The sequence below is a fragment of the Plectrocnemia conspersa genome, unplaced genomic scaffold (assembly GCF_051122295.1).
Source record: "Plectrocnemia conspersa isolate PC_06_02 unplaced genomic scaffold, ASM5112229v1 ptg000006l, whole genome shotgun sequence".
NCBI classification, from domain to species: domain Eukaryota; kingdom Metazoa; phylum Arthropoda; class Insecta; order Trichoptera; family Polycentropodidae; genus Plectrocnemia; species Plectrocnemia conspersa.
Genome location: NW_028277170.1, coordinates 4,402,730 through 4,415,620, shown reverse-complemented (window position 1 = coordinate 4,415,620; position 12,891 = coordinate 4,402,730). Strand labels below are relative to the sequence as shown.

General features: G+C 26.5%; 1 protein-coding gene across 10 annotated transcripts in view; it reads left to right on the top strand.

Annotated features, from left to right (window-relative positions):
* Pdp1 (PAR bZIP family member Pdp1) overlaps positions 1-12,891 on the top strand; it is a 160,154-nt gene that overhangs the window by 53,725 nt on the left and 93,538 nt on the right. Inside the window, exon 1 of one of the 10 annotated variants that reach the window (XM_088187620.1) lies at positions 12,531-12,859. The exons of 6 other annotated variants lie outside the window; for them this stretch is intronic. In XM_088187620.1, the coding sequence (XP_088043746.1) occupies positions 12,634-12,859 (226 nt within the window). In that variant the 5' untranslated portion in view covers positions 12,531-12,633. Of the gene's footprint in view, positions 1-12,530; positions 12,860-12,891 lie in introns of those variants that run through there. 3 more of the 10 variants (XM_088187605.1, XM_088187603.1, XM_088187604.1) reach the window with 3 other exon arrangements.

Genomic DNA, 12,891 nt, shown 5'->3' with positions numbered 1-12,891 from the left:
AGTGAGTGCTAAATTTGTTCCCAGACTTTTGACTGACGAATAGAAGGAAATCGTATGTCAGTTTGCATGGAATTGAAGGTTCGTCTTTATGCAGATCAGATGAAAGTTGGGTGTATTTCTATGACTCTGAGAAGAAAATGCAGGTTTTCCAATGAAAAACGAGTGGCTTTCAAGAAGCACGTCAGTCAAAGTCGAACCTCAATTTCATGCTAATTGTTTTTTTCGATAGAGTTCGTTCCAGGAAAACAACTGTTAACTATGAATATTTCAAGGGCGTACTGCAAAGTTTGCGAAACGAAGAGACAGTAAAAATGGGCCAATAGCTCCCTCCTTCATCACTACAACCGCGAATTTTTGGCCGAAAAAAAGGTTCCTGTCTGTCTACATCCACCTTACTCTCCGGATTTAGCACCATGCGACTTCTGATTCTTTCCAAAAATAAAACTGTGCTAAAAAGAAAACGTTTTGCCACCATTCGCGACATTGACAGAGCCACGACGAAGCAACTGAAAGCCCTTCCGAAAGAAGTCTTCCAGAAATGCTTTCAATCATGGAATCAACGTTGGGATAAGTGTATTTCTAGCCAAGGAGAGTACTTTGAAGGAGATTAATTTAAATTTGATCTAAGCTTATTACTTTGTTCGTAATAAAATTATTCACCGTATTTTTTGATCACACCTCGTACTAGCATTCAGTAAAAAATAAGAACAGTAAGATATAGCGAATTTTAGCAGTATTAGATATAATAAATTCATCTCTTATAAAAAATAAACTGTACTCATTGTTGACTTCGTTTTCAAGAGCGGGGAATTTTATTTTTATTTGTTTTTCTAAAAGCTACTTATGTCTATGATATATAATAGTTATATCAATAATATTTTTACATATTTGCCTTTTAAATTTTTATTTTATATTTGTAAAAATATAAACATTGCTCAGTTATTTATTATATTATATCTAAAAGTTAAGGAATGAACGTTTCCGCATCGAAAAGATAATCCCTAATATAAACTAATCATATGTGAATTTTATAAATGCATCAGTCGCATCAGTTTTATAAATGCATTATGTAACTATGTAAAACTCGATCCAAATGTCAAATAAACAAGAAAACGTGAATAAATGGAAAAGTTAAAGATCATGTAAATCATATGATTAAAACATTATTCATTAATTAACATTTTTTAATTTCTTTCAAATGATACGAATATCTAATAGGCGATCAAAAATATTCTCTCGCATAGGTCAGTACTGACATAATGGAATTTAAAAAACTAGGACTTATTGTTTGGTCTTTCAATATCTACCCACGTGGTTTTTGCGAGGTTCTGTTCCGATATCCTGTTACACCACTGTGCAGTGAAAGTTTAGCCAAAAATCATCTCCATCAGATCTCGAGACTTTCAATGACCACCTACGTGGGTCATGCGTTATGAACTTTTAAGTTGAGGTCGTAAAAGAGTGACGTGAATAATTTATGGGCGCAATGTAATGAACTTTTTTTTAAATAAACACATGTGCACAGTGCCGTTTTTTTGCAAACAAAAAAGTGCCGAAACTTATCCTTTTTGAACTTACCGAACTAACCATCTTGGTTATATTATGTAATCAATTTATAATATAAATTAAATTTATTATTGAAAATCAAATTTCATAGTAAATTGCAAAGTTTTGTCCAATTACGTCCGACTCCTTTCCTTGTTAGTATCTATTAGCGAATGTCGTCTCTAAATAACCACAAATTAACGTACTTTGAAGGATCGAAAAGTCTCAGAGGTTTTATGAACCAAAGTGCTGAAATTGCCTTAGTTTTTAACGAAGCTCTTGTTGCGGTGGCAATTAGATTAATCTGCGAAAACCCGCGTTCACATTTACTTGAAGAAATAGCGAACAGTTTTTAAGATGCTTACTATCCTTATTAAAAAAATATTTTTATGAAGTAGAATGATTAATTTATTATATTTTATATTATCTAGTCTTATAAGCTAAAATGAGATTTTTAATTGTTTATTTATTGAGTTCCAGATAATTTATAATTATTATTATCAGTGATATTTAAGACTTTAAGACCTGCATTTATTAAATCAGTTTTTTTCCTTTTGATCAGTAATTTAACTTAAAGGTGAGCTATTTCAATAAATTGGTAAAAAGTTAAGTAAATCATATTTTTTTTTTATATATAGACTTTCATTTTATCTGCAGCTTTATAGTGTGGAATAAAATCTTAAAATTAAAAGACAGGGTCAATATTTAACTACAGACAAAATTATAAATATTTTTATTGATTGTAAGCTAAGCATAAATCTTAAAAATTAAATAAAAATGCTTAAGACTTTTCAACTAGAGAGTGTGGATATATAGTTAAGTCGTTTAATGATAAAGAAACAATGTGAATATTAAGCTTTTGATGATTATGGCAATTCATATTGAACTAGCATTTTTTTGCCAATATTATTAATAAACACTCAGTTCTTAAACGGTTGTTTTATATTTTATTTTCTAATTAAATTGTAGATGTATTTTGACTAAATGTTAATATTTTAACTGAAAGTCGTATATGTATTAATAATGTATATTGTTAGATGAGTTTTTTAATATTTTGATAGTAAGATTATGCGATAAAAAATAATTTAATTATAATCTATAGTTCAATAACTAATTACCAAATTTTCTATCCTACTGCCGTAAAAACGTCCCAAATTAGGGCTTATACAAGTTTTAATGTATTTCTTGTAAATGCGTAAACGACTTTATTTTTAGCTCAATGATCGGTAATCTTTATACTTGGAACGAATTTAAACATGTTTCCTATTCATTTTGTTTAGTCTAGAGAGCCTTTTTCGAAGACACGTTTCCAACACTACTCAAAATGACTATACCTATACATATGTATATGCACATACTTAGTATTATTATATTTCAAAGAATTAATCAATGAACTCTTCTTTAATATATTCCCCGCAGAGTTGCGTGATCCTAACTATAATAATATAAGATCACCTAAAACATTTAATCAGTATTTCTCAACAATTAGTCTTTATAAATCATATTGTATAATAAATTATGTTATAATATTACCATATGGATCGTTTAAAATGTGATTTATGTATGTACAAAGTGCCATTTTAAATTGTCAATTATACAAACATTATTCCCCTTACCTCTCAATGAATACAAAACACGTACTTTCTTTTCTGTAATGCGCGTTTTTACTCTTGTGCTGCTTGTTATAACGGTGATAATTTTGGTAGCAAAAATAAAAATTATCATGGAACAAATTTTAAAAGAAAAAAAGACAATTAATTGAACTAATATTGATAATTAAAAAAAATGAAATAAATATTAAATAGCATGACAGTAGTCGTTAAAATTTTATGTGACAGATGTAACCTTTTTTTTTTAATTTAATTATTTTTTTAAATTATACTATTTTACTAAAACAATATTTTTGGTTTATTAGTTGCAGCACGCAACTTTCAGGCATTTTACTTAAAGACATTGGAGAGACACGTTTAACAGTACGTCGTAAAATTTAAGCTACTTTCCTGGTAGTCTATAATAGTATTTTACTTAGTCGCATTGTGCATTTTTTAAGAATCTTTTTATGTAAAAGTATTGTTTAATATTAAATATTGAAAATTGCATATGTAACGTTTATGCCTACTATTTCCACATTAATCCGTTTATAAATTTATAAACAGGATGATTAAATAAATTATATATAAGTAGATTGTTGTATAGTGACCTAATGTTTCTGTCTATTTTAACAAGCAGTAGATACATGACGCGAATTTAATATTAAATTTAGAATAATCTCTAATGACCGATTCTTTAATAGTATATATATATGTAAACTATTTATATTTTTCTCGATGGCATATATTTGACTTATATATATTAGTTTTTTATAAACATTTTCGGCTGAGTTATCTTTGTACTAAGTTAAATTAAAATCATTATCAATTGAAGGTTCAGCAAGTAAATTATGAAATAAATATAAATGCGAGTAATAATTAATTTAAAATATCATAAATGATGCAAACATGTCTGTTTATTACATTTAACCATTGTCGAAGTGAAGAAATGTAATTTATAATAGGGTATTATATTGTATATGCGTCATTTGAGAGCTATTTAAAGGTATAATATAAAAAAATCGCTAGGTATTTTATTGAATATTAAACATTTTGTAAAAATATGACATAACAAATCTTTATATTTTATTATTAAACATGTTTTTTATATATGTTTACATATACTAATATTTTTTATTTTTATTGTTTCAGGTATGTAACAGCGTCATTTTCATATCTCACTGTAAAGGTTTGAGTATTTATTAATTTATATATATATTTATGTATTTATATGTTTTGTATCATTACTAATTCTTAACGGATTAGAAATATAAAATAATATTATATACTTTCTATTTTTATAAATTATGAACGAAATCGTTTTGTTCATATGATAAACATCATTACTTTCCTATTATGATCATTGTTAATTGGGAAAAAATAGTTTCGAAAATTAAATATGAGATATTTAATAACAGCGCCTAAATAACCAAAATAATACAATTCATAAATAGAACTCGGCTAAAAAAAATGTTTTTATTTTTTACTTTTATGACGTAATAACAGTATATATATATATATATATATATATATATATATATATATATTTTTAGCTTAAAATTTTCAAACTGGGCTTTTGTTATTCTTATTACAAACGTTATTTATAGTTTTACGTAAAAATACTTATTTATAAAGCAAATGAAAGATCTTTACGATTCTACTATAATACTAGGGTTACAAAAAAGGTCGACTATTATTTATTGCCAGGGGTAACTTAAATATTTTATTTGATTACTAAATGCTATTATTATTTATTGAAATATTGCTTACTACAATACATACAACATATATTATAGAAACAATAAAAATAGTGTCATGATTCTAAAATTTTATATATTTTAAAAAGGTGTTTTACTTTTTATTCTGATAAATTGTTTAAATTATATTTTTCCAAAACACTGCAATATAAAAATGTTCTTATATATATATATATATATATATATATTTTTTTAATGTATGTAGAACCCAAAACTAAGCTTAATGTTAAAATGAAAAAAGTACTTTATAATATTTATTTTGTATATATAAAAGTTGAGCATAAACAATCAAATAAATATTTGGAAAATAATGATTAAAAAAAATAGGTAGTAACTAACTATCTTATATTTGTGGCAAAATATAATCGTATATGATCATTGAATATTAAAAAACATTTTTTTACGAACCGTCGTTCGTAAAAAAATATATATGTATACATACATTTACATTTTATTATATACAAGAAGAATAATAAATAATATATTATTTTTCATATATATATATATATATATATATATATATATATATATATATATATATATATATATATATATATATATATATAATAAAATGTACAATTTTTGAAACATGCGGCGCATGAATTGGGGTTGTAAAACGATTCAAAATTCTATGCTGGGAGGGCTTGCGTATCGCACCTTTTTTTTTCGCATATTTCTTGTCAATGCTTCGAACTCCAATGTTAGGTCATCGTCTCAGGTGTAATCTGGACCTTATCTTATCCACCGCAGACTTCGAATTTAATTTTTATTATTATTATTTAAAATTAATTATTATGTTAATAAAAGGGGTGGATAATTTTTTTTTGCCGTAAATTAAAAGTTTTGCTACCTACTAAAGTAGGCCAAGTTTATTAAGTTTTAAGTGGCAGTTTATCAGATTTTTTCATTCCCTTACGGGATTAGTTACCCCTGGATTTTCAGTATCATGGTATTATAGACCGTGGGGCGGGTGGGTGCGGGTTCCTTTTTATTGCCCCTCCCCCAAAGCCCGTAGGGCTAATTTCACGTTGCGGACACGTGAGCGCTCAACACGTGTCAGCCTCGTGCCTCTTCTTCCCTCTCTCCTTTTCTCTCGCCCCCCACCTTTCGGTAGAAACCTTACCGATTAGCCAGTCTGATCCTAGCGCTCGTCTTTTATCCCCATACGTGCGACGCGACGGGCCACTTCAGCAATTGCGAACTAAAATTGACGTTGAAAATCTTCAAGTGCGAATAAAAATTTGTCCCTTTCGAACAATATTTTTAATCTACGGTACGGATAACTGAGTGTATATGTGTAATATTCTGTCCATACCAATGTCAAGTAATGTAATTTCAAATAATTGATGATAATCATGATGATGATGAGAGAATGAAAATATTGGATATCAGCATATAAGTAACAATTTTTATTTTTTACTATTGACTGTTAAATTACTACAACTGATATTGTTTTTTTTTCACGCATCTATATTATCTAATATATATAATACATAAACTTATACTTAATATGTTTCATTAGATGTCAAAAACGCCCTTAAGTTTTTCACAAAGAGGAAAAGTATGATCCAACTGAAATTTGTTTGATATTAGAATTTTATTCAATTGTAATTGTTTTTAAAATATTTGTACTTAAGAATATAAATTTATTTATTTATGTATATTATTATACAGAATTTATCAGGCTATTTACAACTTATTAAAAAAATAAAAAAATCAACTAAATTCATATGGTCTTTACTTAGGTTATTTGCTATGGCAATGTTTTTATGAGCTATTAGATTTTTTATTATTATGCAAATTAATTATGACACAAATGACAAAACTATATAATTTAAATCTAAATGCACTAATGGGTTTATTACTTCAATTCATAAAAAAAAAATATTTTCCTACATTCTCAAGTACTAAATCTATGTATGATACATTTTATTTTGTTTTTAAATACTGGTAAAATAATAAATAATTATTTCTCGAACATTCAATCTTCTAAATATGCTTCTATATCAAGTAAATATATTTTTATTTAAAGCAACTCTTATTGTCCTATGTATATAGCATGTATAATATAATATAAATACAGAATTTCTATAACCACACTTGACATTTTTTAATCCTAGATTTTGCTAATATTTTTATAATAATATATATATTTCGCTTAAACATATAGTTTTTAATTTCCTTAAAATAATTATATCTACTGTTTTAGAAGCTCTCTTGAAATATTTTTTGTATTATTAGTTACAACTTGTAAAGCAGTATCCATTTTTTATTTTTATTTAAAGCACAATTGCTCTCATAAAATATTATATGTTAGATGATTATTTTTTTATTGTCATCTCCAAGCAGCGACAATTTTAATTAATCTTGTTTTCTCAAGATTTTTAAGCATATGTGCAATAATGGTAATTTTTAAATTTTCAGATATTTTGTATTCGAAGTGCATTAGTCTAAATTATATATATTTTGGTCAATTTCGTCATCCGATCCTTGTTTTAAATCCACAAATTATGCTTTAGACTCATTCAAGAGATACCGTTTTATTTTATTTTTATTTTTAGTTTGAAGTTGATTCTTTTAAATAATTTACTACAATCTTTAGTAGACAATAATTAATTAAATATAATTGTTTCTATTTTAATATTTAAAATTTAATCATTAAAAATTCGCGAATCAGGAAGTTAAACTATATTTAAATGTTAACTATTTACAGTTAATTGATCGAGTTAAATGTTTATATAGTTTTGTTAGTGATACAGATATATAATATAATAAAAAAAACCCATACGAAAATAAAAATATATTTTTAAATATAATTAAACAGTTATTATAAATAAAATAGATTATATAAAAATTACTACAAAAATTGCCTCAATACATTAATTGAAATAGTCGTCTTAAAATATTTAAGAATCCTTAATTTACTATAGACATCCTTAAAAAAATCGAACGGAAATTATTCACGTGAGACTTCATAACTTAAATAATATTATTCAACGTCTTTTCAATCGCAAAGTCCCCGGAAATTATTCCATTTTTATTATATTCTTTACAAGTTTTCCATCAATTGCAATAATTACTTTTCTCTTGCATTTTTATTCTCTCCGGCCGTCTGGAAGCAAACTAACGTAATAGTAAGCTGGATATAAGACCCTCGCTTCCTTTTAGTCGGCTTATAATTTTACTGCTGGTCGCGAAGAAGGCTTACAAAAAATAAAACAAAATAAAACATTTATTCTCCTTTTCCACTACCGAGTTGTAAAGCTAATTCTCAGAAGCTTCGACAAGAGATTATTCATGAGTAGTATTTCTGAACAATATTAAAGTTTTAGATCATAAATGCATTATATTATGAATACTCGTTTTTAGCAATAAAACTCTGATAGCATTTTTCAGTATGTTCGATTTTTTTATCTATATAATAAACTCTACTATAGATTTAAGCAAATTATTGTTTCATCTTATTTTAACTCTTTAAAATATATAATTTCCTTGGAATCTCAAAATACATAAAGACAACTATTTTAAGGTGGAATTTAGATTTAGGTGTTGGAATCACTCTTTCTGCGTTAAATTGGCAATTTGTCAAGTTCGAATAATGGATCAATTTTTCGTGTGATTTTAGAGAAATTATTATGTTTAATAATTCTTCGTTGCTTACCGTTGTATATGCTTCAACTGCATTCTCTAAATTGTGTAGTCACCAAATTTAATTTTTTGACTATCCAATATTTCTTCATAAATTACACAAATATTTTTTATAGCAGCCGTTTTATTTATTTGTATATAACATAATCTCCCTCAATGATAAAACCTTATTCCATCTTTCTATAAAATTTTTAATTCCGATTGAATAAATATTTGATGATTTAGATGCTTAGTACTCTGTGAGACCGGATTTTACTTGGTCAATATTTTTAATATTTTATTCACCTAAATAAAATTGCATCCATCTGTATATCGAAAAAAGTGAACATTGCAAATATTCTTCAATATATTGTTTTTTTGTGATTTTCGTACAAAATACAATTTCGCAAAATTTGTTTGTCGGGAACAAAATTAAGATAAAAATATATTAATATTTAAATGCCGTCATAAAGGTGTGTGCTAATGTGTAAAATACTCGATTTCCAAAACATAACTGATCATCAAAAAATACTATGATAAACAGTGACATTTTAGTCTGGTCCTATTATGCAACAAGTAAAGCCACTACACAAAAACTTGGAAATATATGTTTTTCAATTTAAGTCTAAAGTTAACTATTTTCAAAAACGACATTATTTTTGAGTATCCCTAATATATAGATTCATGAAATTTTACTCTACTTTTAAAACCATTGCTATTATATATATACAATATTTGCGATTGAGTTCCTAACTGACGATAGCGATTTTATGTTATTATAAAAATCCCCATCGAGTTGTAGATAGACTTTAATATTTATTGCAAATTACACTGAAGGTGTATTTTTTATATAATGAAGCAAAAAACCTATGTAGGGCAAATATTACATTTAAAGAGTTTCATATAGCTAAACTAATAAAGCCAGACTATATTCCTTTCCTTGTCGTGAAAGTAAATTGCATATTAAAAATAAATTACTAACATGACACATGAATACTATTTTGTACTTTGAAATGTAAAATTGCATACTCAGTAAATATTTATTAAGAATCGCTTTGAATTCCCCGCAACTTCAAAAAATATACCATACACCCCAGAGAATTTAATATAAATATAGTAAAAGAAAATATATATAGTAATATAGGAACTGCGAATTTGTTTTAAATTAGGTAAAACGTATCTCTTATATGTAGTTTTGTATAATTTTACTGTGGATTTAGTTGATTTTATTATATAATATAATATATTCATTTGGAAAAATTAACGTTTATTTTATAGCAAGTAGATGTATATTATGTTGAAAAAATATTTGCATTGCAATTTATATATGTATCTAATAAGTACTTAATAAGTAGAAAAATTAAGACGTGTTTGATATCATACGATACATATAATATTTAAAGGAACTGTGCTCTTAAGTTTAAGAAAATGTGATGTCATAACGAATTAAATTTGTCTCAAGAAAAAAAAATGAAATACGAAAACAGTAAAAACTGGAAAAATGTATACAACAAATTCGATAGAACATAATAACGATAAAATACGAATCGATCATACTTAGATTTGCTCTTAAAGTACACATTTGCATTTTCGATGATAAGCTGTATATGTAATTCAAGTTAATTTATCGATTTTCGTTATTACGTTTCACAAAAGTGTGAATTACGTAATAATTAAATGAATGTGATCCATGTACCACAAAAAATATAGTTAAGATCATATTGCAGTATAATCGAACACCTCACATCCGAATCGGATAAAAAATTAATTTGATATTAGTAATTTAATGTCAGGTAACATAATATTTTTTTATGTTTTTGTCTAAATTCGTTTTGCTGTTTTGTCGGTGTTATGTGTTTCTATAAAGTTTTACCAGGACACCATAAAATTAAAATAATAATTTAGTCTCTTGTTGATATTTTCAAAACCCTTCTGAAACATTCGTTTTTATCATTAAAAAAAAATAGTTTGTTGAGAGAATGTACTTCTATATTTTATTGAAGGTTATTGTTAAATTAATTGAAATATTTTTAATAATAGATTTATATACGAATCGATTAAATTAAATAATTTATTAGCACAGTTTCATTTTCTGACAAATATTATGCTAAAGTATATTAGGGTTACAAATATAAATATATAATTATTTTTTAAAATGTTTTTATTTGTAACATATCTAAAAAAAAACTAGCCGAAATGTCATATTTGGTTTATGTGCGTTAATTTGTGTTTTTAAGTAGTATAAAGAAATATTTAACTTGAGTTTATTACTGATACATAATAATAGTAAATTAATTATTAGATTAAGTCGCCCTAAGAAAACAATTACAATTCAACAATTTGGTTCAACACTAGCAGTCAATATAAACTGACCGAATTCGCATAGCTTTTTATTTTTATTTGGCCAGTTTGCATTCTGGCATTCGTCCATTGAGTATATATATTTATAAAATAGTTTTCATTGTCTAAAATTAAACCCGCACACACAATTTCATTGATTAACAAACTAATGATCAAACATTTAGCTGCGTTTGTGTAAATTTAATCGAATAAATATGAAAATACTTAAGATTTTCTCCAGATTTATATCAGCAGAATATCAGTAATGATTTTGAAGTATCTATTCAATATAATCGCAATTTATAACATTTTCTCTCGGTATTGTTTATTTTAATGCTATTATGTATTATATTATACAATATAAATACATATAAAATATAAAGCAATGTCGGTAATTAAATATTAAATAATATTGTAAATGCATTTTTCTTAATTTTCTTTGGTAATAGTTGATACTACAATGTTGATTTATAAATCAAAAATTTATAATTACAATTGATTTAGATTTAGTATAATTGAATATGCGACGCTATTAACGTTGTAACATTAATAGTAAATTTTACAGGAAGTGAAAAATTAATTAACGTATGCCAAAAACTTATCTACTAATACATAATTTTAAAATGAAATAAATTAGTGATCTTTTAAAAAGATTTAATAAAAAAAAATTGACAAAAAATATTTTAAAACGATAATTTTTACATTTTTTAATATTAAGTAATTTTTCATTTGCCGGTAGATATTTTGCCAACTCTAGTTTTTTTTTTAATTCTTAAGAAGTTGGTTGAAGTTGCAGAATCATTCATATAACGATATTCAATCAAAATCTCAATTCAGACTTACAACGTTATTCGCGTTGCATATTCAATTGTGGTTTATGAACTTTCAATTAAAATATATAATTTTCAGTTTATAATTAACATGAATTGATAATATATTAAAATATACTTTCTACAGTAGCTCAGTTGTCATGTAAGAAGGTAATATTTAACAGCACGATTTGTTCGTTCATAGTTGATTATCCTGCAAGAAAATTGTAATTTGAGTTTTGCGAAATCTCCAGCATTTTTTTAATCTGCTATTGCACAGTATTTATATTTTTAACATCAGTTTTGAACTATTAAAAATATGTGTTTTTGATCTTTAATTCATTAGTTCGATTTAAAGCAGAATACAAACCAAAAATTTCACTTAAAAATCATATCAACATAAAAAATATGAAGTAGTATTCAACAAATAAATCGCAATTATTTTATCGTACATTATTAATTTTTCAATGAGAAAATTTGTGCTATATTTATCTTAATTATTTTGATCTAAACTGTTTCATGCTGAACTGTCTTAAGCATTATTCTTATTTTTGTAGTTTGATCTAACACAAAAGCGTCATTTAGTGATTTCATAATAATATGCGTTTAGTTGCCTCTTAATATTCTCAACACTTTATATAATTCAATTATCAGTTATACACATAGCGCATGTACTCTCAGTTGACATTTCGACGTTCGATTTCTTCTGAAACAATTGGTCCAAGAGCAGACTGTCGTTTAGTTTGATTTCAGATCCGCGTTTTATGTCCGTTACTATTGTTGTCAATTTTGCTCATTGTTCGTTTTGCTGTGTGTGATAGTGAGGTGTGTAAACAGAGAAAGAGCTGTGAATCTATTGGTTGTAATAAAGGACTGAATAACATTATTCAAAAGTAAACGGACGATTGTCTGATTGCGGTACGTGTCGTTGTGGCGGGACCGCGGGATAAGTTCGGATACATAGACATGGCTACCTTACGCAACACTGCACCTGGCGTCGAATGGTCAAACGGAGGGGGGCGAAACGACTGGGAGGCGCAGGGCATGAGGGCGAGCCGCCACCAGTGGCCTAACCCACTTCCACAGCCTCAGGTGCCGCTATCCATGGGACCGATGAGTATGTCACATCATCATCCGTCGCACTACTACCAATCAGGACTCCAGCCGCCGCCGATGAGGTTCCTACTTTCAGGTAACATACGGGAAGAAACTTTGTCGTTCGCT